The sequence below is a fragment of the Protopterus annectens genome, chromosome 10.part0 (genome assembly GCF_019279795.1).
Source record: "Protopterus annectens isolate FY-2018-M chromosome 10.part0, PAN1.0, whole genome shotgun sequence".
NCBI classification, from domain to species: Eukaryota; Metazoa; Chordata; order Ceratodontiformes; family Protopteridae; genus Protopterus; species Protopterus annectens.
The window spans coordinates 1725347619-1725373043 of record NC_056744.1 but is presented as its reverse complement, the minus strand read 5'-3'; the positions used below and the strand labels follow the sequence as shown (position 1 = coordinate 1725373043).

General features: G+C 42.3%; 1 protein-coding gene across 2 annotated transcripts in view; it reads left to right on the top strand.

Annotated features, from left to right (window-relative positions):
• The window catches only part of LOC122813965 (zinc finger protein 182-like), a 393265-nt gene that overhangs the window by 156310 nt on the left and 211530 nt on the right, over positions 1 to 25425 (top strand). For both annotated transcript variants that reach the window (XM_044086519.1, XM_044086518.1), the window contains one exon: positions 6564 to 6690. In XM_044086519.1, coding sequence (XP_043942454.1) covers positions 6564 to 6690 — 127 coding nt within the window. The remainder of the gene's footprint in view (positions 1 to 6563; positions 6691 to 25425) is intronic.

The following is a 25425-nucleotide window of genomic DNA, read 5'->3' as shown; positions in this document are numbered from 1 at the left end:
TGGGGAGCAGTCATGGGTTCCCTAAGAGTCCAGGGCACTTGGCCAGACTCCATCAAACAGGAGCATATCAATATCAGAGAGATGAGAACAATTCTTTTGGCCCTAAAGGCCTTCCATCACACTCTGAAATAAGGCCCACTAAAAATTTTCAGTCAACACTGTAGTTCTGTGGTATGTGAATAAGCAGGGTGGAACAAAATCCTACTTGCTATGCAGACTAGCACTCAAGTGTGGGAGCTTGCCACAAAAAAGGGAGTCATGCTACAGGCACTCTATATTCTTTCAGGGCAGAATACTCAGTCAGAGATCTCAAACAGATCCATGTCAAGGTCCCACGAATGGATGTGTTCTTGGACATAGTCCACAAATGGGGTACACCTAAGATCCATTTTTCTCCCCTCTGAACAGACAAGTTCCTTCTTTTTGCACCAGGCTGCCCAGTCCTCTGGCGAGGACAATGGACACTTTCTCAATCTCTTGGAGGGGAATGTTTCTGTATGCATTTCCCCCTGTTCCCGTACTTCAGAAAGTCCTACTGAAAATTCAACAGGACAAACCAAATATCTTGTTGGTGAGTCCCATTTGGTCAAGACAACACTGGTTCCCCCTCCTCCTGCATTTAGGCAGGGGCAATAACCAAGTTACCTCACAGAGTGGACCTTCTTACACAGGACAAGGGATCTCTAATCCATCCCCACCTACAGTCTCTGAACCTTACCCTGTGGGTGATAGAATTCTGATCCCTTACAGACACCTGTACAATGAGGATATGCCCACAGTCCTGCAGGAGGCCAGGAAACCTAATACTAGGAGATCTTGTATATCTAAATGGAAAAGATTCTACATATGGTGTCCACAAAGACAGTTGGACCCTTTCCAGAGTGATATCCCATTAGTACTGTCATACCTGTGTGAACTCTTGCAGGTTGGGCTGGCAAACCAGTCTTTCAAACCCACCTTGCTGCTGTTTCAGCTTGTCTGCCTCTGGATACTCCTTTGGCTTCCTGATTACCTGCAAAGATGTTCTTCGTGTTTCACTGTTGCAGTCATTACATTTGGGTAATCTGCTGGCAGGTTGCCCTCAGTCGGCCTGAATTCCAAAGTCTTGGGTCCTGCGTCGGTTGCTGTCTTCTTTTCCATGACGTCAGGTCATCAGGGGTATAAAACATGCAGTCGACACCATTTTCTTTAGTCTTTCTTGCCGCGCGGTGCCCGAAGCAGAAGCATTTCGCAAGTGCCGGTCGGCCGACTATTGAAATATTCGAGTTTGAGTTTCAGTACCGAAGTCTTCACTAAAGTTAAGTACCCCGTTGGGGAAACTTTTTTCTTTCTTTTTACCAATGTCAGAAAAAGTTAATAATTGTATTACTTGTGGGAAGCAAATACCTCATAAGGATTTCCATTTATACTGTATTCCTTGCCTAGGCCCTGATCACAACGTGCCTGGCTGTCGGTTTTGTGCTAGATTTAACCAATGCACTATTAAGTGTTGGTATATTTTTGCATCAAAGTATTTTGGAAACAGATTTAACTACCCAGAAATGTCATTGGATAGCAATCCAACTACCGGAGTACATAAAAAACGCAAATAAAATTACAGAGAGAGGCAGTAGAGATCCAAAACCGACGACGAAGCTTCTCCTAAGCCAGTCGCTGGTACGCTGGTACTCAGTGAAGCAGTTTCGCAGCCCCTGATACCCGCTACTTTTGAGTCGTAGGCCTCTACTGACACCCATGTGGAGTCCGGCATGCCGCAAGATACTCAAGGTATTGGACCGACGGATGTATCTCCCTCGGATGGGTCCGGAGCCGCTGAGGAGGCACCGGCTTCTGAGGGTGTTTTCAGACCTCAACATTTGTATATCAAACCAACGAAAGCTGCAAAAACAAAGGCAAAAGCAACTTCTAAAACTAAAAAACTGATGCATGAGCCACGTGCACAGACCTCTAGGCCTAAAAAACAGATGATCAAAATGGCTGAAGACCTTATTACCTTGATCAGGGGTACCCATCCCCCTCCAGATAAGAGGCCTAGGCAAGACACTGATTATGAATCTTCAGATCAGGTTTCTATTTCTTCTGATTCATCTTCTGACCAGGAATTATCAATACCTCCCTATGACGATTCTGATGCTGAGGAGTCTATTCCATCTGCATCTCCTCCTGAGGATTATTCTTTTGGAGAAACCTTGCATGCTTTGAGGGAGCATTTTCACTGGGAGAGTCAAGACTTCTCAGAATCAAAAAAGAGGCTCAGAGATGTCCTTCTTCTCCCTCAGCAGAAGCCTTTAGCCATTCCCACTGTTTTAGACATTGTGGATGATGTGTTTTCGGAGTCAAGCTTGTCCCCTGACTCCTTATCTCCGGCTCCCAGTAAGCCTGACAGATATTACAGGGTCCCTGACTCACATAAATTTTTTATTTAGAAACCCTGCTGCTGATCCTGAAACTATTTCACAGGGTCCAAAGGGAGTTAAGACCTCAACAGTAAAAAATTCTACCCCCTCTGACAGAGATTCAAGGGCACTAGACAGATGGGGAAAAAAAGGTTGATACCTCTGCAACCTTGGCAATCAGGGCCTTAAAATATCAGTTTCATATGCTTAAGTACCAACAATATGTTATGGGATTGTTGAAACAGAAAATTATGTTGATTTCAGAATGTGCAGAAGATAAGGAATTGCAGGAACTATTGCATGCAGCTGAACAATTTGGAAAGCATACTTTGCAATGTGGTTTTGATTCCTTAGAGGCCTCCTGCAGGGCCGCAGTTACTGGATCTGTGATTAGGAGGCATGCCTGGTTAAAGGAGCAAAATTTGCCTGATCATGTTAAAGCTAAACTGCTAGATGCACCTTTATAGCATGATTCTCTGTTTGGTATTAAGGCAGAAGAGGTTTTAAAGAAAATGGAAGACAAAACTAAGTCTATGCAAACTGTTAGACTTCTTACAAGTGCAGCTACCAAGATTCAGTAGACACTGGCCTACAAAAAATTGGTCCTTTCCTGTGTCAGACAGAGCTCAAAGGGGCAAATCCAGATGCCCTAAGGGTTCCAGGCACAAGATTCATACAGGTCAAAGCAATGGGGCGCCTCCACCTCCGAATCTGGAGGAGATAAAGCGCAAACCTACAGAAAGCAATCCCAATGACTTCCCTCTGCCTACACCAAGCATTTATCTTTTGGCAGCACCCATAGGGGGAAAATTAGCACTTTTTGCTCAAAATTGGCAGTTAATAACCCAGGACAAGTGAATACTAAACATCGTATCACAGGGATACAGATTCCATTTCCACACTCTGCCAATGGCAAATGGTTGGCCAGATCTGCCAAAAAATCAATGGGCAGAGGCACAGAAACAGGTTACGTCCCTCATGGATATGTGGGCCATTCAGACAGTACCAGAACAGGAGAAAGGACAAGGTTTTTGCTCAAGACTGTTCTTGGTACCCAGAAAGGACAAGGCCTGGTGGCCAATACTGGATTTATCGATTTTAAACACATACCTGGACATTCCAAAATTCAAAATGCTGACTTTGCAGCAGCTTCTGCCTGTGCTGGGCAATAATGCTTGGCTGGTGACTTTAGACCTAAAAGAGGCATACCTGCATGTCCCAATAAGACAATGGTGCAGCAGATACTTCAGTGGAGCAGCATGTTTTTGCAGGGGTTATACCCTTTATTTTTTAATATGAGAAGTTCAGGAAGGAGTACGGGAAGAAGGTGCAGGAGAAGGCTTAAGGAAGAGGTAAGGAATGGATGCAGCATAAAAGATGGACAAGACAGGAATTCTGTACTAGGCCCACATTGATGGACACAACACATACTGATAGGAGAGAAAAAAGTGGAAAGGTGAGGACTTGTGCAGCACAGGTCACACCCCAGTTTGGAGGCTACAAAGATCACCCCCCTTGATGGGTCTTCAGAGGGAACCCTGATGATATGTGGATGGAGGCCTCTGGTGTCTCAGTGGTCAGAGACAACTGGGTCAGCAAGTTTTCTACCTGCTAGAGGAGGGTTTCTGTTGGTTGAAGGTGTCTCCCAACTGCCTAGACAACCTCTGCCTTTTCCAGGTTATGAAGCTCGTGATGTTGGCAGCTTTCCAGACTGCCATACACTTGGGGGTGGGGGCTACTGAACATGTTATCCATTGATAATAAGAAATGAGTTAGCAGAAATAGCCAAAGACCAGGATGGCTGGTGCATTGATGCAGCGGTAGCATTGTTGTCTCACAGCAAGAGGTTCTCTGGTTTGATTCTCTGCTGGAGTGCCTTCTCTGAGGAGTGTGCATGTTCTCCCTGTGTTTGTGTCGGTTTCCACCGTGTGCTCCAGTTTCCTCCTACGTTACAAAGACATGCGTCTGGAGCATTTTTCCCCCAGGTCTCCACTGAAAATTGGCTTTGTTCCAAGTTGGACTTTCTCAGTAAACAAATGTTAAATAAATAAAAAATGTCTTGACATTCTTGACCATCAAGCACTGCTAGTTTTGGTAAGGGCAAGCAGTTCTCCGCAGGAAATACCCAAGGTAGCAGTTACTGCAAGCATCTTCACAGATTACAAAGGTAGAAACGGCATGACTTCCTGTTTGTAAGGTATTTGTGCACAGTGCAGGAACACACAAAAAAGTTACAGTGAATTGGAAGCAGGCAGGAAGAGGCATTGTTTAGATAAGATCATCACACAGATTACAGCCATTCCTGATTTACATCTCATTACTTTATCATTTACTACTATTTTTACAAGCTTACTAAAGTAGCTGTGTCTAAGTGAAGTTGTCCTACATTGTAACTAAGCTGTGCTTGGGCACAGCTAGTGCAAAGTCCCGCTATGCCCAAGTGCAATGACTATGGATGTTGCCAAATGTTCTGCTCAGCATCAAACCGTTTGCACACGTGGAAGCAAGCATAAAAGAAACTGCTACAGCCCTTGAAATGGGCAGACTATTACCCCTTAGAATTAGTTTTATACTATGGTTTTATATGCTGCATGTACCTATTATTGTCGATATTTCATTCTGTCTCTCTCCTCACTAACCAGATTGCTGCCGTTATTCACCAGTGTAGCTAACATCTGGAATCATCAGATGCTTGTGTTTGGATAGGCTCTCCCCACAGCTGTTACCATCAGTTCCCCTTATACCCCCATCTCATTGGCCACTCCATGCATACTTCTATCACTGACCACTAAATTAATTTCCTTAACTATTGTATTGCCCTTACATTAATCCAGACCACTCAATCTTCTACCTCAGATTAGGTATCTTTCTCCCCTAAACCCTGACTGATATCCCAGACCACTTCGTATAACCTTCCTGTTTGTTTTATGCAGCTGTCTCCTAATAGCTTCTTCAACCATACTGCTACCCCAGTCACTACATTTTATGTCCACTCTCATGTTTCCACCCCTCACTCCATCATGGTCCCACTGCTCCCCACTGTTCTCCTAAGTTCCCCTCCAGATTCCAGTTTCTGAATCATGTCATGCAGTCCTAATTGATTTTCCTTAATATAGTTTTTTTTTTTTTTTTTTGCTGATTCCCATTCATTCCTCATTGCTGAACTTGTCCTGTGGAAAAGTAGAATGGAGGGGAGAGTTATTTTTAACCTACAAACTTCAGAAATCCTTAGTTGCACAAGTGGAAAAGGTAAATGTCTGCTCTTCTATTCCTTTATCACCTTAAGTCAGCAGGTGCACAAAATGGACCTGTGTCCTTGTAGCTTAATTTGATCCATGGCTAGGATGGGGTGAAGGTGACCGCTGTCCCAGGTACAACTTGTTAGTGACCATGATGGGACAGTGCTGATCAAGCAGAAATGGAGTGCCAGCAATGCAGTGCCAGCAGTAGTCATTCAATACTGAGGCCAGTATTCATTTGTTTTTACAAGTCTCAGCTGTGTGGCTGTGTAAATGATTAAATGAAGTGAACTTATAAAAATTTAGAAGGCGAGAAATTATTTTTTTCTTCAGGGATGAAGAAGAGCTTTCTTCTTCCTGACTTCATGACGTTACTCCTGTCCTTGATCAGTTCATCTCAAGGATAGATTGACCATCCCAATCGCTCATTTCCTACCATCAGTTGTTGACGTGCCCAGCAATGGGCGGTTTAACTATCTGTTCTTGGACTCCTTTGCTTGGTGTTCCTCCTTTATTCCAACAGAGCACATGGCAAACCCACTTTTAAAAGAAATTGTAATCCCTGGTATATAGATAGCTTGCTACACTCATTTGCCTTTATGATGGCATTTTTCCTATCATATTTTCTCATTTATTAAACTCAATCAGCCAAATATCAACCTCCCATTTCTGTTGAATTTGCATTAAAAAGACTCCTGCTGTTTTCTTTTCTCTGTAAGTATTACCCTTCAGAACTACTGAAATGGTGTGTCTGTCTATACTCATTAGAATGAAGGGGGACTTGACTCTTAATGTAGGAACACTGTTGTAGTTTTAGCATAAGAATGTCCCTTCTAATGGCAAATGCTAATGTTTCCTGTTGAAAATGGCACCGTTTGTCATTAGCAGTAAATGAAAAAAATGAACCACACAATTCATCTCTTTACAGATTCCAGAAACCTTTGAGGATGTTGCTGTCACTTTCTCAGAAGAAGAGTGGAAGATGTTAAGAAAACAAGACAAGGAGCTTCACAGAGAAGTGATGGTGCAGAACTATGAAACACTGATTTCAGTAGGTAAGTGTGGTTCTATCCTCTTTAGGTAGATCTTTATTGTGAGAAGTAGGGGTGTCCTATTAAAATGCTGTGTCAAGGTGTGTCAACTCTTTGATAAGTGATCTGGTCCATTGTAGGCCGTTTTTAGCCATGACCAGGACCACAGTGGCTAATGAATATGGATCCAGGTGTGCAGTTTATAGAAACCTGTTCAATCAACATATTTTTTATGAAGCAGAGTGAAGTCTGAGTTCTCTGAGAAAATTAATAAGATGTAGGACAAGCATATCAAACTCCACACTAACCATAGATGTTGGGCAGAATTGAATCCTGAACATGGAACTGTGAGGAAGAAACAAGATCAATCATTCAGAAATGTACGCATTGTACTGGGGAAAGATCTTTGCCACCTTTTAACTTCAGATGTCATGACAGCTATGTTAATACCATTCTATAACAAATCTATAGAGTCGTGAATAATCTTTCTCCATCCTTTTAGGGGCATACCTCACATAGTTGCAACATCATCTAGTTTTCAATGTAATTGTTTCTTTCAGTGGGTTATGCTGTGTATGACAATGTTGTAAATTAAATTTCTATTAATTGCACCTTTTCATATTCTTCTCTATATCCTGTCAGGTGTATCCATTTGTTCTTTTACATGAAAAAGCAATCTCTTGGTAAATGTGTACTGCCCTATGAAATACTGAATATTCTCTCTTTTGTCTCAAGAAAGTAATAATCCAAAGATCCAGCAGTCGCTCTTATGAAATAATTATTTCTTTATGTTTATAATGTACTGTTTATTTACATTTTAAAACCTGTTAGATATATTTGGCCACTTTCACAAATGACAAAGGGGTCTAGTATCATGCATTAGGAAGGTGGATATTTTGGGAATCAAACCTATTTCTGCAAGATTGTAGTGAATATACTAAACTGCTCTGCTCTGCCCTATGCACTCACAGAGCACTCAAGGCAGAGCTTCTGGTGTAGACCTGCAGCTCCAGTTTTCCTCCAGTTCCTGCTTTGGATCCCAGTAGCTCACCAGCCCCACGTACAGATTTGTCACTTTACACCCACCCTGGGGCTGTCAGATGTTTATGTGGTTCATAGCATAAAATCACTGGTCCTGAACAATTTTCATGTGTCTCAGTCCGTACAATGATGACACACAGAGGCAGAGTAACAAGTAAGTGTAAGGATAATAGATATGTGGGATGTAATCAGAAAGGCCTGAAAGGGAGGCCCTGCATTACTAGAGTTTGAAGGTAAGATGGGCAGTTTCACAAGTATGTCCCGTACTTACACTGGTTACCTGAATGGTGACCAGTCAATGACACACAGAGGCAGAGTAACAAGTAAGTGTAAGGATATAGATATGTGGGATGTAATCAGGCCTGAAAGGGAGGCCCTGCATTACTAGAGTTTGAAGGTAAGATGGGCAGTTTCACAAGTATGCCCTGTACTTACACTGGTTACCTGAATGGTGACCAGTCAATGGCACACAGAGGCAGAGTAACAAGTAAGTGTAAGGTTATAGACATGTGGGATGTAATCAGAAAGGCCTGAAAGGGAGGCCCTGCATTACTAGAGTTTGAAGTTAAGATGGACAGTTTCACAAGTATGCCCTGTACTTACACTGGTTACCTGAATGGTGACCAGTCAATGACACACAGAGGCAGAGTAACAAGTAAGTGTAAGGATATAGACATGTGGGATGTAATCAGAAAGGCCTGAAAGGGAGGCCCTGCATTACTAGAGTTTGAAGGTAAGATGGACAGTTGCACAAGTATGCCCTGTACTTTGTTTCACTGGTTACCTGAATAGTGAGCACTCAGTACTACACCTTGACTTTTAAGATGGACAGTAATCAGGTCTGAAAGGGAGGCCCTGCATTACTAGAGTTTGAAGTAAGATAAGATGGGAAGTTTCACAAGTATGCCCTGTACTTACACTGGTTACCTGAATGGTGACCAGTCAATGGCACACAGAGGCAGAGTAACAAGTAAGTGTAAGGTTATAGACATGTGGGATGTAATCAGAAAGGCCTGAAAGGGAGGACCTGCATTACTAGAGTTTGAAGGTAAGATGGACAGTTGCACAAGTATGCCCTGTACTTTGTTTCACTGGTTACCTGAATAGTGAGCACTCAGTACTACACCTTGACTTTTAAGATGGACAGCGGGCTGTCTTGGTGTAGGACAACCACTGCACATTACACACCAATAGGCATATTGAGTAAAGTCACAGGAAAAACTTCACAGATGGAACATAATTATTTAAATAGAATTTTTAGCACTTTTCTCCTTTTGGACTTCAGAAAATGCATGTATGTCATAACTTCACATTTTATGTAACAGTCACATGATCTTATTATACCAGCTGACTTGAAAGGTGTTTTAAAGTCATACAGTTTCACAGTCAAATATATCCTCAATAAATGTTACGGGTAATAATACATGATCACATATGAATTATATAAAATAAAAATAAACTGTTTTAGTGTTAAATAGTTTTATTTTATCTAAACATTAAACCTTCAAAATTAAAAATTAATAGATATTTTATCTATCAGATAACTTATTTGTAAAGCTTTTATTCTCGATAGTAAAACTGAACCATAAAATACAAGTTGTAAAATACAATTTATGACTTTCAGTGTAAAACACTCCCCAGGATTTACTAATCTTCCATGTAAGACTAGATTAGTCTTACACGGAAATGCCAGTCTAAGAGTAGACAGCAGTGCGTGGACGAGTGTAGGGGGCGTGTCGGACTGCCGAGCAGTCCAAAAATCCACACCCTGCACTGACAAAGCCCAAGACATGTCAAGTTACATGAGTGAGTCCGTTCACATGTGTACATTGTAACACTACACTCCCCCATATGTTAAACATCGTACAAATTTAAAAATTAAAAGAAATTTTTTTTTTTTTGGTTTATTTCCGATATAGCTGCCTGTATTTGCGCGTGTTTGCATGGGATTGCCCATTGCTTAGCTACAGTTAGCAGCTTAGACACCGAAGAGGATAATAAGAAAAAAATATGCAAATTAAGCAAAATAGCGGTAGCATAATGGTTAGAGCCTTCACACAAAGAGGAGGCATTCCCGGTTCGATTCCCACTACTGCACGTTCCATTTTCTGTTCCAACATTTATCATGTATAAGTTTTGTAAAAAGCATTCAAAAGTTATATGTAGTAGTGAACGAATTATATATATATATATATATATATATATATATATATATATATATATATATATATATATGAAGGTGAAATGGTAATTTATTTTAAGCAATATAAAGCACTGCTAAGCACATTTTAGCAGTATTTAGCATATTTAAAACCAATTGCTCGTAGCTGAGCACCGCGTTAACAAGCACAATGTATTTGAGCGTAGCTGCGCACAGCGCTAACCAGCCCAACGTCGGGCAAAGTTGAGCAAAGTTGGCTAAACACGGCCACACCTCCTTTACTGTACCTTAACCATTCAGGTCTGGCCAGTAGGAAAATAAAAAGCAGTGACAGGGCTCAAACTCAGGATACTGTGCACTATAGTCACAGTGCGTAACCACTAAGCCATGACAGCATTTCATAACCATGCACTTTCAACAGCCACATATCTATTAAAGAAATATTAAACATTGCCAACATCAGCTAAGCAGGTGTGCCTACAGCTGAGTTTTTTCAAAACTGGCTAATCACAAATAAGTGTGGGAAATGAGGCATATTTAAGCTCCACAGGCGGGAATACTTGCCTTAACTGGTTGTAGCTCCCTTCTGTAGTCAGCATGGCCGGTGTTGGAGAAGGCACTCAATTTCAAGCGCAACGCTGGGGCATTGAGGAGACCAAAGTAATGGTTTGGCTCCTTGTCCACAATCATGAGGAAAGACTCCTGCGGGGCCAGTGCCAAGGCACCCAATATAAAACAGTGGCCTGGAACAGTCTTGCTCGTGATCTCACCAGTGCCACTGGCGTTCCTCGGACTGGTGATCAGGTCAGGCACCATTATTCTGACCTGAAGCGAAGTAAGGAGGATCAACTGGACCAGTGGATCCAGGAGTCCCGTGCGATGCCCAATACCCCAGTACTGAGTAAGTAGCCATTGTATTAAGTAGTTAAGAATTGCTATGCTTGTCTATACTATGGATATGTATGTCTCAATATCACTGCATTTACTTCACAGCTGCAGGTGTCCGGGCTATGAATCAGCAAGCCCATGAAGATAGGTTGCAAAGGCTGTGCCATCAGGCAGGTTAGTAATTATTCTGCATGTACTGTTATATAAAATAAATGAGAGAGCCTTCAAAAAGTGTTTTAACCCAATAAATAAAGGTGTAATAATCCTTTAATAAATGTATAATTCCTGGAGTGCGTCTGTGTCATTTTCTTTGATATGTTGTTGTACTGTTGCATTTTACAGATAGTACTGTTGTATTAAGCAGTGTTAACCCACACTTCGGTAGGCCCATATAACGTGGATGAAGGGAGTGCCAGTAGCTTTTATGCATATTTATAGCCCTTAACTGTTGCTTCATGCTCAACATGTACAGGTTAATCTGGCACATGCATAGCTCGGTATTGTGTTCCTCAGAAATGTCAGTGTGCTGCCAGAAATGTAGGGAGGTGTTAACATATAACTGATACCTGAACATATCAAGATAATTATATGAAAGTAGAGCTGTCAGTGTACCATCTTATCAGTAGTGTGTGAGAGCAACTCTCAAAATATGTAGCAGTAACATCTGCATCTTGGAAAGTTTGTATGTAAGATGCAGCTCATGTATATAATGATCTAGCAAAATCCAATTGCATAATATAAGGACATTGGGTAGTGTAATAATACTTGTAAGGGACATATAACTGCAGCTAATAGGAATTTAGTGAAAACTAGAAGGATATATAAGTTGTTAATTGAGCTATCCTTTTCCACCCTACTGTATGTGCATAAAAAATGCAATTTCACACCTCAATCAGTATGTCTAATCTCAAAACATTTGTTGGGACATATGTCCTATTGGTTTATAAATATTTGCATTTATTTCTATGCATGTGCCCTGTTAAAATACCGCAATATTGGTGGCCTGTTGCCATCAATTCAACCTGCATGCTGTTGTAATGTCCACTATTGTTCTATATATGCATGTGTTATGCTTGCTTTTCAGCTGTTGAAAATCTTGTGTGTTGGGTTAATGGGAATACTTCTGCATGCTGTTATAACTAATTGGGAATGCTGTTGACTGTTACTAACCCATATCTTTATTAAACCCTCCAAAACATAGTTCGTATGGGAAGGCCGGTCCCAGCAGACCCACCTCAGCTCGCCATGGCACCTGGCACCAGCAGGTCCAGTGCCCAGCCTGGGACCTCCTCCTCCATTGGCCCTGTGCCACCTTCGAGTGGAAGCACTGCAGGGGATGGGGCTCGCCCCCATGCAAGCATGGGCAGAGGAGGGCCACCTATCACCCTTCGAATGGTCTGGGCTGTGGTGCATAGAGAGATTGAACATTCTGTTGCGGAACCTCTACGCCAACATGAGGCACGAGTGGCACAACTCCTGGGTCAGCCTGCCCCTCCTACACAGGCCCCAGCACAGCCACCCTCTGGGCTGTGAAGGTGCAGTGGTGACTGCTTGTGGATGGGGACCTCAGTCCCACTGTTTCCATCTGTGAGCTCATGGGCTTGCAATTTCCAAACATCCCTCCCCGTCAAAGGTGTTCACCCACCACGTGTCATATACCGCATATATGCATCTTGCTTGTCTTGTCTGTTTACCTCCCCAACCTACCTCCCCAAATATACCTACTTCCCCTACCCCACATTCCACTCTCACCTGAAAAAAAAGGGCAATGTGCTCCCAAAAAAAAATTATGCCCCATACATAGCTGCCCATTTTGCACACATGTCCACTGGACACATAAAATGTAATTTAATTGGCATTACAACATACTTTTGTCCTCACCCCTCTCTCAGGGGTTGAAGGTTTCATATCTACCTCCAAATGTATTCCATATGCACAGCTGTTGCTGTTAAAGAAATGGGCAGCTATGGACCTTCCCTACACCCATCCTGCACATCCCACGCTACTTTCCATACTGTCGTTCCCTCTTTGTGCCCCTTTTTCACCACTTTCCTATCTCCCCATTTTTCTTTTATTTCAAAGAAATGAGCGTGGGGTTAGCTGGAGTAAGCATTATTAAGCAGTAGTTAGCGGGTTTCTGCAAGTGTGAGCTTGTTTGCGCTTAGCTAAGCATTGCTAAGCATCGCTCAAACCCGCGCAAACCCACTTATAACTGCTTAAAAGTGCCTTAGTCACTCTGTATGTGATGGCCCTTGTTCTGCTCAGGAGCAAAATAAAACACCTCTGTCATTCTCGAACCCCAGGCCTTGTACACATTACAGAACATGAAGTACCACTAAGCCACAGTAGATATACAACAAGTTGGTGCTGAAATAAATATATCCTGCATCAGAATGAGTGAATGTAAAGGAAAAATAGGAATGCCATACAACACAACTTGTTCTGTGGATCTTTACTAACAGTTGTGGGATTATATTACTGACTGTGATAAGAGAAGCAGCCATTCTAGCAGGAAGTAATGTTACACCATCACTTTACAACCCCACACAGTATCACAGCAGGACAAACACTGGCATATTTGTGTAGGGCAGATGCCATACCTCCCAACTATCCCTAATTTTCAGGGATGTCCCTGATTTTGACACAACTTTTAGCTCTGTCCCTCTAAATCCCTCCGAACACTACTGACTTTGGCCAGAAAGGTGGTGAATTACACTTAATGAATAATGACAATAATTAAGAGTTAGACACTTATTTTACTTCAGAAAAGGTGTATTAATTCAAATGCTCTGATTCTCTCAATGTTTCAATTTAATGGCACTAATATTTTAAAGGTGTCCCTGACTTTTTCTTTTCTTTTCCCTGAGTCTGTTCAAATATGTACCTGAGTGTTTGAGAGGTCTGGCAGAGGCAGAAACACAGAGGCATATCAGCCTTTCTGCTGTTACACACTGTGCAAATAGCTTTGGAAGGAGTTTCGGAAGCATACCCTTATGTAGGGATACAACACTAAAATACAAATGGATGTAGCCATGTACTGGTAGCAACCAACTGTAACAATGCCATTGCTCTAGTGCTGAAAAGACCTGTGTGATGCACAGACAAAAAATAACAGGCTATTCTCTGGCTACCATGTGGATAGGTCCACAGTTGGGAGTTACACAGACAGACTACTTGCTTTCATAAACTAACATGTACACAGCAACCCTGTAAGTCTAGCAAGATAAAATCCACACAATAATACTTACGCTCTCTGTACTTCTGCACCCCTACCCAAATGTGGAATATACCTGTGTGTGCAGGGTCTACCAAGGATGTAGGTAAGCATACTCACAGTACTGACGTCCAGTTTTTCTGAGCAGCTTGTGCTAATGTCAACACTAAAAAAGCACAAACTGTTTAGAACTGAGTAAATGAATATTCACAGGCAGTTCACAAACAATTCTTGTGCCAAAGGAATACATCTCAATAATTAGCTTTGTATGGCAGTTAATTGTAAAAGTTGAAAAGAAAGTACATCTTTCCATGTATCTTGGGGTAGCATTTTGAGGGGTGAGTACATTTCTACACTTGACAAGTGGGTACTGGAAGCAGCAACATTAGGTCTGAGAACAAAATGTAAATCTCTGGCTACACCCCTGGCTTCTGATATAAGAACTATACCAACTTATTGTCTTAAACAATGATGTCCACAGCAAACAAGGATGATTTCCATCTTGGAAAGCTGAAAGGGCCATGCCTACCTGAGTTAGCAATTTATACTACTGGGTTGCTATAACAGTGATTATTGCAATTACTACGCAGCAGGCTGCATGCAGTTAGCAAGTGGTGGCCACTAATTGATGCAGAGACCATCACATGCTCATGTGAAAATACCTACAAAAGCAGGCTGCAATCTCTGCCAACAAACTCAATCACTCTATTGCAGAGACTGACAGAGAGAGAGAGACAGAGAAAAGGAAAAAGAAATATTACCAAATCATACAAAGGAAAGGTATGTGACACATATGTATTTACTGGCATGTAGTAGATGTTATTGAAGAATAGTCTACATAATGTGAACGTGGCAGCAGTACTTATTTATGCATAGATGTTCTGCTTAACTACTGCTATGGAAAATACAGTGTGTACCTGTGGGCAGTGGGACATGCGTGTGAAATGTGTAGCTCAGCATTAAATGTCAAAGATCTGATCCATGTTATCTGTGTTCTGTACAATATAGTGGCCAATGGCTGTTAGGGGGATTAGCGCTGACATTATATAAACATGGGCGTGACAGAACAACACATGCATGATGGTCATATTAAAGTGTAGCTTAGCATTGGCAACTGCTGTAGCAGTCTAGTATGCTTATCTAGCGTTTGTAGCCATATATACCCCCCTAATGTTAGTGTGTGTTCATATGTAACACCTGTTTGTGTTGCAGCAAGGCCCAACAGTTCAGCTGTGAGGTCCAGGGACTTACAGTGTGGACCTTGTGTGTGTATGCCACACACATACGGAGAAATATATATGTGTCATATATATATTCACATCTGTATATGTGCATAGAGCAGGGGACATATTGCAACTGTTTGTAAAGGGTGGAGATATATATGTTGGTGAAGGTTAGTATGCGCATATTTGTATGTAGGTTTTAGTGTGTGCCAAACAAGATGGCATACAATGCTGGTATATGACATGTGGTGGTTAAACACCGTGGGTGGTTTGTTCAGGTTTGCAATGTTGAAACCAGTGAGGCCTACTAAAGCTACCTGGGCTGTGAACGCCTTCAAAGCATTTATCCCAAGTCTGTGCGATTTTATTACATTACTGTACACCTCACATCCTTTGTATAATTGATATTCTCACTACGAAAGGTGAAATGTATATGTGCCTACATATATATGTATTTGTACACCAATGGATGTGTATATGTATGTGTGTGTGTGTATGTATGTATATATATATATATATATATATATATATATATATATATATATATATATATATATATATATATATATATATATATATATATATATATATATATATATATATATATATATATATATATATATATATATATATGTATATATATATATATATATATATATATATATATATATATATATATATATATATTTATATATATATATATATATATATATATATATATATATATGTGTGTGTGTGTATATATATATATATATATATATATGTGTATATATATATATATATATATATATATATATATATATATACACTCATACACACCTACATCTACTTGTTGCAATAGATTCTCTGTATTGTTAACTGACTGTGATGGTCAGTGTGTTTGTGAGTACGTCAAAGATATGTATCTGTGGGATAGCTTAGTGGGAAACTGTTTATGTCATGGTATTATGGGTCCTTGCTTTGATCCTAGCAAAAGCTGTGTATTCTGTTGCTAGGCAGAAAAAGTGCTATTGCATGCAGTGCGATTAAGTCCCTTGGTTTTAATTAGGGTGTGTCATTGGAGGCTAAAGCACTACATCTATGATTATTGATTGGTACTGATATTGAATCCAAATCCTGTGTGTACTGTAGTACTACTTGAAGCTCTGGGCCTGTACAGCAAAGTATGGTGTATGTCCACATTGCTTGCATCCACTCTTTTGTGTGGTCCCTGTATTCATCACAGATTACATTTCTCAAGATTAAGGTTGTGTAAGTACTGATAAACAGTACTGTATAGTACACACTGAAAGCTTGTCTGGGTTGTCATACCTTTGTGTCCTGTAATTATGTCTGATGTGTGTGTGGGTATGTCTGTAACATGTCCTTTGACATATGTGTGGTAAAACGTAACTTCGTATCTAGCAACATTCATAATGTACTACAGCAGTATGCAACCTATATTCCCAATTGTGCACATATTTTGGACACGGCTTTGCCATTAAGTTGTGTGGTATAATAGTAATACATTTACTGGACCTTACACTCATTCTGATGGATGATATATTTATTTACACACCAGCTTGATGTATATCTGCTGTGACTAGGTGGTGCATCGTGTTGCATACAGTGTGCCAGGTACTCTTGTGTAGTCTTGTATAGGGATTTTATTTTGTTGCTATGCAGAACATGGTTCATTAGATTGAGAGTGAGCCAGGCACTTCCAAGCAATTGTGGGGTGAGCAGTGATAAGTGGTAATTAGTGTTTCACTCTTGGTTAGCTAATAGGTTGCTATATATGGCAGTTCAGTGATATCTGTACTGTATAATGTTAAATGTGCCATATGACTTGCTCAGGCATATTTATGTCTTCCAGGGATCATGACACATCGCAGGAACCCCAGTTACAGTAGTGCTGAAGATGACATAATTACCAGTATGATTCAGCACTACAGTCTCATGTTCTCACGGACCAGCCATGATCAGCAGGAGCGTACTGCAATGTGGCAAGATATTGTCCGCAGGGTAAATGAAGTAGGCCTGTATAATGGTACATATGAGCAGGTACGCCACCACTGCAATGATCTTCTCAGACATGTCCGTCAGCATGCTGCTGATGTGTGGAGACAACAGCTTGCAACAGGAGGTGGTGTTAATATCCTTTCCCCCCTCACCAGAGTGGAGGAGCTGCTCCTGAGCCTGGTGGCACCTGCCCAACAACAACAACAGCAGCAGACACACACCATGATGGAGGTTGGAGCCACCCAGCAAGCACACATGGAGCATGCAGGTAACATGGCATGTCTGTAGACTACTGTTATCTGTATTGGTAGATCATGCATATGTGAGATGTGGAGTGTGTCGTTAAAAGATGTGGAGCCTGTTGTTGTGCAATACTGATCATTTGGAACATAATCTGTAGCCCTGTGAATGTAAACTGTTGTTGTACTGTAAGATTGCAAACACACAGTAGCAATGCCACAGTTGTGACCACTGACAAACTGTCTCATCTCTTTGTAGGTCTCTCTCGGGTGACATCAAGGCAGTGGACAGATGCTGGTGAGTGTGTTCTACATTTATTATTGTAAATAAAAAGTGCATGTCATAGTTAAGGTATAGACCATGTACACATGTAACACACCTACCCATAATGCATGCTGTGCATGTTTGGTGTAAGACCACACACATCTCACTAATGTGATTAACTGCCTCAAACACATGCAATACCCAGACCATCTCAAACAAATGTGGCTAGACTGTAGTGACCATTGGTTAGGCACAGTTGATACTCAACATGCACATAACATACACATCTATGTTATACACAGAGCATTTTAACATGCTACACATAAAGGATTCCCAAACCCTCTGTAAAGACACACTCCAGTATCCAAAATCTCATCCACACATTACACATAATATACCTGAGGGGCAGAGGCCTATCATGGGACATTTAGGCACTCTGCAACACACTACACATTCATGTCAGTGAATGCTCCTTATTGGCCTCCTTACAAACTCATGTAACAACTGGTTGTGAAATGGTGAATGTAGCCAAGGTAGTACAGTTCTGGTACAGCATGACTAGTGCTGGTTTGGGAAACATTTGTAGCCTTGAGTGACCACATGATGCTTCATGTTGATGGCCTATGGTACTATACCTCATCCAGTTATTGTAACCACAGTACTACACATAGCTTTCATTGCTATACACCTTAATGTTGTGTGTGTGCCCACATATGCACCTCTAAACAATATGCATACCAATCACCATTTGCACAACTGACACATATGTCTTGCAATGCTATTGAGTGGCTAGGTCATATGACACACATTGGGTATGCGTAGTGTTTAAATATGCAGTTGTGTTTTAGTATGCCATGTCATGGATGACACTAGCATGTCCACAATATGATCTACACTCACCATAAGTACCGTATATTTGGTATGTGGCCGAATGGTATTCCATCAATTATCCATGCGCCACTGACAATGTTGTGTAAATTCTCATCATGCATGTGATAAAAATGTGTCTACAATTATTTGCTAAGGACACAGAGGCTGTAGTCAGCATTGGATACCTATCTGACACACACATACACATCCAACCATGGTATGTACACTTGTTTGTTATGGTGCACAGTACATTACATAGTTTTGAATACCTGCACAACAATGTTGTGTCCATATATGCATTGTGTTCCAGGGGGAGGCACATCACCTAATAACAAAACACATGCATCAAAGCCATGTATACTGTTAGTAACAAGGACTGTCTACACTTGCACTGCATGCTGTTGAGCAACACATGTCCTGCATGCTGACATGTGTGATATGCCTGTTTTGCTTGTGATACTGTACCCCACCATCACCTGCTATTGTGTATGTTTTGAGATTACTGGTGTTGTGTGTCTGCTTTAGGGAGGAGTGTATTTTTGTGTGTGTGCATGTGCGCATGTGGTCTGACATCATGTTCAAGTCTTAAAGTGTGATTCCTGTTTTCCTCTCACAGGTGCCGAGGTGGGGCTGGTTCAGTACAGAAGGGAACCTGATGTCACAGAGACAGACATTGATCATGAGTATAGGTGTTTTGAGGCACAGGCAGGTTTGTCAGGGTCTGTTGTTGGGCCACCATTTGACAGTACACAAGTGTCCACCCCATCCATGCGCACAGTCATACTGCCTGTACATCCATCATCACCATTGCCCTTAGCTGAGGGACAGTGTACAGTTGGCACTGGCCAGGACAGTGTGGTATCTATGGCAAATGTATCAGGACACAGCAGCCATAGCCAGATGTCTGAAACGGTACCACATAGGCAGATGCCCAGGGGTTCTCGTCAGAGCACTGCTGGTCATCATGCCCCTGGCAGACGTGCCACACCTCTTTCTATCACACACATGTTCCAGGCTGTCATGGAGGCACAGACACGAATGCAGTGGTACACCAGACAGGAACTAAGGGCACAGTGGGCTCATAACACCTCTGTAAATGACCGTATCCATGATCTAGCAGGTGCCATACGTAATTACACTGAGGTCATTGATAGACATTGGGATGTGACATTGGATGTCCTCCACAATATCATGTCCATGTGTCAGGACAGTGCGGGACGGTTGAGACATCGACGTGGATGTATGCAGCAACATCAGCAGCTGGAGGTTGCCGTGGACATCCAGCAAGTCGCAGCCGCTCCCGTAGTGCCAGTACCAGCCCCAGCAATGTTGGGGGGGCTGTCCATAGACCGTCCTAGAAGACCACGTGCACGTGGCTTTGGCCAGTCCCAGCAGGGACCTGGATCCAGAGGACATATGTCATCCTCTTCGGGTAGAACCCAGTCTGGATTAGTACCTGATACTGTCTGTAGCACCCCTGCCAGGCACAGGTTCCATATCCATGGCCAGAGATGGTGATCTGTAAAGCCTGCCAGGTACAGTCTGTAGCTGTCTCACAAATCCCCGTATATGGCAGCCACGTGGTGGAACTGTGTGCATGCAGACACACACACATAAACCAGAAACCTAAGGCAAACACATACCCACACACATTACATCAACATTGGCCCATAACAGTACTCATGGCCCACTCACACACACACATGTTGATTGTATGGTTCAGTGTAGGCCTCTGGCAAACCAACAACACACCCTGTGCTTATGATGAAACCTGTGCCACCTGCTGTCATCTGTAACATTGATGCAGGAACAGGCTAACATGGTGCTGATGCACAGGGTGACTTTAATAAAGTTTAGCAATGGTTGAATGTGTAGCATGTTGTCAGCAGTAAAGTGTAATGATATCCTTGAAGGTGTAGCTGAGCAGGCATGGTGCATTAAAGCTGTAATTAGCAATGTTGTATTGTTTCCACTAGTGTTTATTCCAATTGTGTTTTGTTTGCCCATGTGCCACTTGGCTGATGTGTGTAGTTGTGTCAGCATGTGTTATACAGTGGACAGTAAGTGTGGGGTGTGTGCAGCACAGGTTTGCAGGTGTACATTTGTGAACATGGTGGAGGTACACTGTCTGCATGTACATGCATATTGGACACATGGGCAGGGTGACATGCGCTGTATTGGCCAGTGTTAACACTCAATACTTTCTGTTGGTGGCCAGTATGCATTGTACTACACATATTTTGGAACTTAAGTACATGTGTGTGTATGACACGGGTTGACACTGTGCTGTGGGGGATGCTGTTGTTGCTATCTGTCATTGGTTTGCATTACTAAGGTTAACACTGTCCCAGCTGCATAATCCTTTATTAATGCAGACTGTTCACCTACATGGTTGTATGGACCGTGCTATCACAAACGCAAGAAATTCTCACTTATACAGTAAAAGTGCATTAGTCTCATGGACCCCTGCCATAAACTAAATATATAATAGAAGGTGTGAAGTTGTACCAAAAAAGAGTTACATACCAAGAAGGGATAACCCCTCTGGTCAGTATCATTGGGAAAATACAATCCCTCAATAAACATACAAGGCAAGCTTCAAAATGCAAAATGGCAAGGATTCCAAAGACAACGCTAAAGCTTTCTTCAGTGTTGTTCATAATCTACAGGGGAAATCTCAGATCGAGTCACAGTTAATGTAATGGTCACAAAGTACACTTATCTGACTGACATTACCAATTCCTTGTCAGACAGTTTGAATGCGGATTTCACCACCATGTCATTACACAAGGGCCACATTTCCAGACCTGAAGAATGTAAAACCTGATGATTCACAGACACTCTAGTTAAAACATCTCTTTAACAAAGTACACACCACAGTGGCAATGGTACTGGACAGTGTCCCTGGCTATGTCATACACAAGCTGACTTATGAAGTCACCACTCATCTAAACACTCTGTCCAGATGCAGCCTCTATACAGGTTTTATACTTGTGGAATGACACACGGTAATGGTGTTCACAGTCCACAAGGGTTGAACTACGTCTTCTTCTCCTTTCGGATGCTCCCATTAGGGGTCGCCACAGTACATAATTTCTTCCTGCCCTCTGCATCTTGCGCTATCACACCATCCACCTGCGTGGTCCTCTCTCACCACAGCCATAAACCTCATCTTAGGCATTCCTCTTTTCCTGTTACCTGGCGGCTTCATCCTTAGCATCTATTTCACAATATACTTTGCATCCCTCCTCAGCACATGTACAAACCAACTTAATCCTGCCTATCTGGCATGGTCTGCTAACCTTCAAACCTGGCCTGACCCTCTAATATACTTATTCTTAAACCTGTCCACCCTTGTCACACCCAATGCAAATGTTAACATAAACTGATTAAGGGTAGAACTACAACAGGTCCTGGAAACTCTCACTCTGTAAGCCAGACCAATGTTATCTGGAAGGCTATGGAGCACAGCATTATGGAACTCAATAACAGAGACATTATGAACCTGAAACACTGCACCATACCCACATAGGTTCTCTAAAGGCCAGATCATGGCTCCTACACCTAGTAGACTTCAAGCCAGTCAACAAGGCTATAGGTGAGGGAGGGGAGGTCAACACAGCCAAGCTATAGCTTACCAGCAATTCATACCCATCCCACATACTGGTATTATACATAACCACAACAGACTGACCATAAACAATTGTTAGATGATGGCTTGACAACTGATGGACAGATGTAGGACACACAGTAACATTTTCAGCCTCCATGTACTATTCTATGCCAGTAACAAGTGGTATTCACCTGCACTCAGTCCTGGGACCACTCCTGTTTGGCATATAGCTTTCTAGGTACAAGCAAACACAGTAGGGATATGTCTGCCCACGTTTGATGACAATGCATACTGTGGGCTATACTTTACTTTATTCTCCAGATGACACACACATCCTCCAAAAGGGTAACATATAGACAGATACCTGGTGTCAAACACATGTTGTAAAGCTATAAGCCAAAGAAAGCATAGTTATCCACTTCTAGAAAACAAAGTATCCCCAGAGTACCACATAGGTAGTAGCCCCCAAAATGTGGGACAGGTACTAATGTATACATAGAGCCATGTGTTAAGTCATCTCTCCTTTGATAATCACAGGGTTTTGGAAATCCTTCTGTGGAGCACATAAGCAATAAAGGATTTGCATGCAGATCCACAGAGGTTGTTGCACACCTATAATGATTAGTCATCTTTGCCAGACTTTGCTTGCTTTGAAACAGGTTTCAAATATACCTCAAGCATAAACCCTCACTCACACTCTTCAGTCGAAACCATGATGACTGGATGTGAAATGGAAGACGTAGCCCAGGGATCACTGCAGTGGTTAAGCTTGTCACAAGCTTACAGAAGTGACCTAAGGTCTGGAAAGCGCCAGCACACTCCGGAAAAGATAATAGAAGCGTTCATGGAGAAAACAGAGTACCCACCTATGAAATACTTGAGTTCACATGTATGTATATGAATTTGCCCCACAGCTACCTTACATGTGTAATGCAGATACAGTTGTCATTGTGATATGTCATACACTAGAAAAATCAAAACCCACTCCACATTGGCCAACGCACACACCTGGAGCGCACACACACACACACACACACACACACACACACACACACACACACACACACACACACACACACACACACACAGTCAGCAAGTGCGAGATTCAAACTCTTTTCTAACTACATTGTGATACTACAGCAGTATGCATTTACATGACGCGCTATACACATTACTGGGATTTCAACTTTCCACAGGTATATTTGTAGGATAGTGACATCATCAGACTCCAAAAAGGTTGCTCCTTCCCAGGGAGACACACACACAGTTGCCTGTACCTCAGAGAAGTATGTACTGAAAAGGAGGGGTCCCAGGACCGGGACCTGTGGGATGCCACTTGTGACTGGTTTAGAGTCAGACATGGCGCCCGCAACTCTGACCATGTGTGTTCTATCCGTGAGCCAGTTGGCCACCCATCTCGTGACATAGGGTTTAATGTTCAAGCTGTTAAGCTTGTCTATGATGCCAGAGTGGGGAATGGTGTTGAAGGCCTTAGTGAGGTCCAGGTAGGCTGTTTGGACTACCTTCCCTTCATCTATGGCCATGGTAACTGTTTCAAAGAAGTCAACTAGGTTTAGGAGGCAGGATTTGCCTTTAACAAAGCCGAATTGGGTAGGGTCCAGTGTCTGGAGGTTCCCAATGTCTCTGTTTATGAGTTCCATGATAATTTGCTCCATAGCTTTGGAGACCAGGCTGCTCAAGCTTATAGGGCGATAGTTCCCAGGTTCTGTTGTGGCACCACCTTTGTGGAGTTGGATGGCTGTTGCTGTATGCCATTCTTTGGGTACATAGCCAGTGGTAAGGCTGAGTCTGAACATTGAATTTAGGTGAGAGTTTAGTTCCTTTTGGAGCTTGTGTAAAACGCAGCCTGGCACACCATCTGGTCTCATTGATGCTGTGTTCTTAGCTTTAGAGAGGGCTGCTTTTACCTGCATGTCCATGATGTCTGGGGCTCTGCATTCCTCTGGGATGGACACAGGCCCTTTTGGGGGTGGGGGGATGAAGTTTGCACTAAACTTGTCCGCCAGGATGTTGGCAATGTCAGTTGGTTCAGTGTATTTTTTGTCATTTTGCAGTAGCTCAAAGCATATCTGAGAGTTGTCACCTAAATGTTTGATATAGCTAAAAAAGGCTTTGTGGTTATCTTTAGATTCCTTGGCAATTTTTCTTTAGAAACTGGCCTTGGATGATTTTATGAGTGATCTTAGTTTCTTGCTAATAATGATCAGTGATGCCTTTCCTTTTTGGAATTTTGCTCTATCATGTAGTAGTTTCCTCCTTCTGTTGTATAGCTTATTTATGACCAAGGACCACCAGACTGGTTTCCTCTCTTTGGAGGAGTGAGTCTTGGTTTTACTCAGGATGACTCTATCCATGCATCCCTGTAGATGCTCATATAATGCACTTGTAAAGGATTCTGCGGATTTGGATAGCATTATCCTGTAGCAAGGGGGCTTTGAAACTTTTCACTTCGGTCTTGAGAAGTGTGAAGTTTGCTTTTGAAAAGTTTTTCACAGTGGTTTCCTTGACTGGGGGTGGGGTCGGGATGTGGATATCCAGTGTGATTACTTTATGATCTGATCTTACCAGTGAGTGGTTTACCTCAGGTGTGAAACACTGATCCCCCATGTTGGTGATGATCAGGTCCAGTATGTTGTCACCTCTAGTGGGCATGGTGACCAGCTATTAAAGGGCGTTTGAGTTTATAAACTCTAGGAAGCATTGGGCAAAGGAGTTTGTACTTGAGTAATTCTCCCAGTCAATGTTTGGGTAGTTGAAATCTCCTAATATCATGGTGTTTGGTAGGACCTTTATATTTTCCAGTGTTCTCAGGAATGCTGAGTGAGGGTTTCCAGTGTTCTCAGGAATTCTGAGTGAGGGTCCTGAGACAAGGTAGGTGATCTGTAGCAGGCTACGATCTGATAAGCAGCTTTGCCCACTGTTAGTTGCACTTGGATGGTCTCCAAGACCTCGTGCTGTGCCACTAACCTGGAGGTGTGGGTATCCTTTATGAAAATGGGTACCCCCTCCTTTTGTATTTTGGTCCGGGTTTTGGGGCCGAAGCTCGGAGAGATTGGGATTTCTTTAAGTGGAGCATGTCCAACAGCTCTTGGTTTGACATAGCTTTGTATGTTAGGCAGAGATCACCTCTGAGTAGGCGATATGCGACAGAGTAAAGCTGGAGTGTTTTGAGATGGTCTGTGTAGGGCATGTATTTGAGGCCACCAATCCTCTTTGTGAGGTA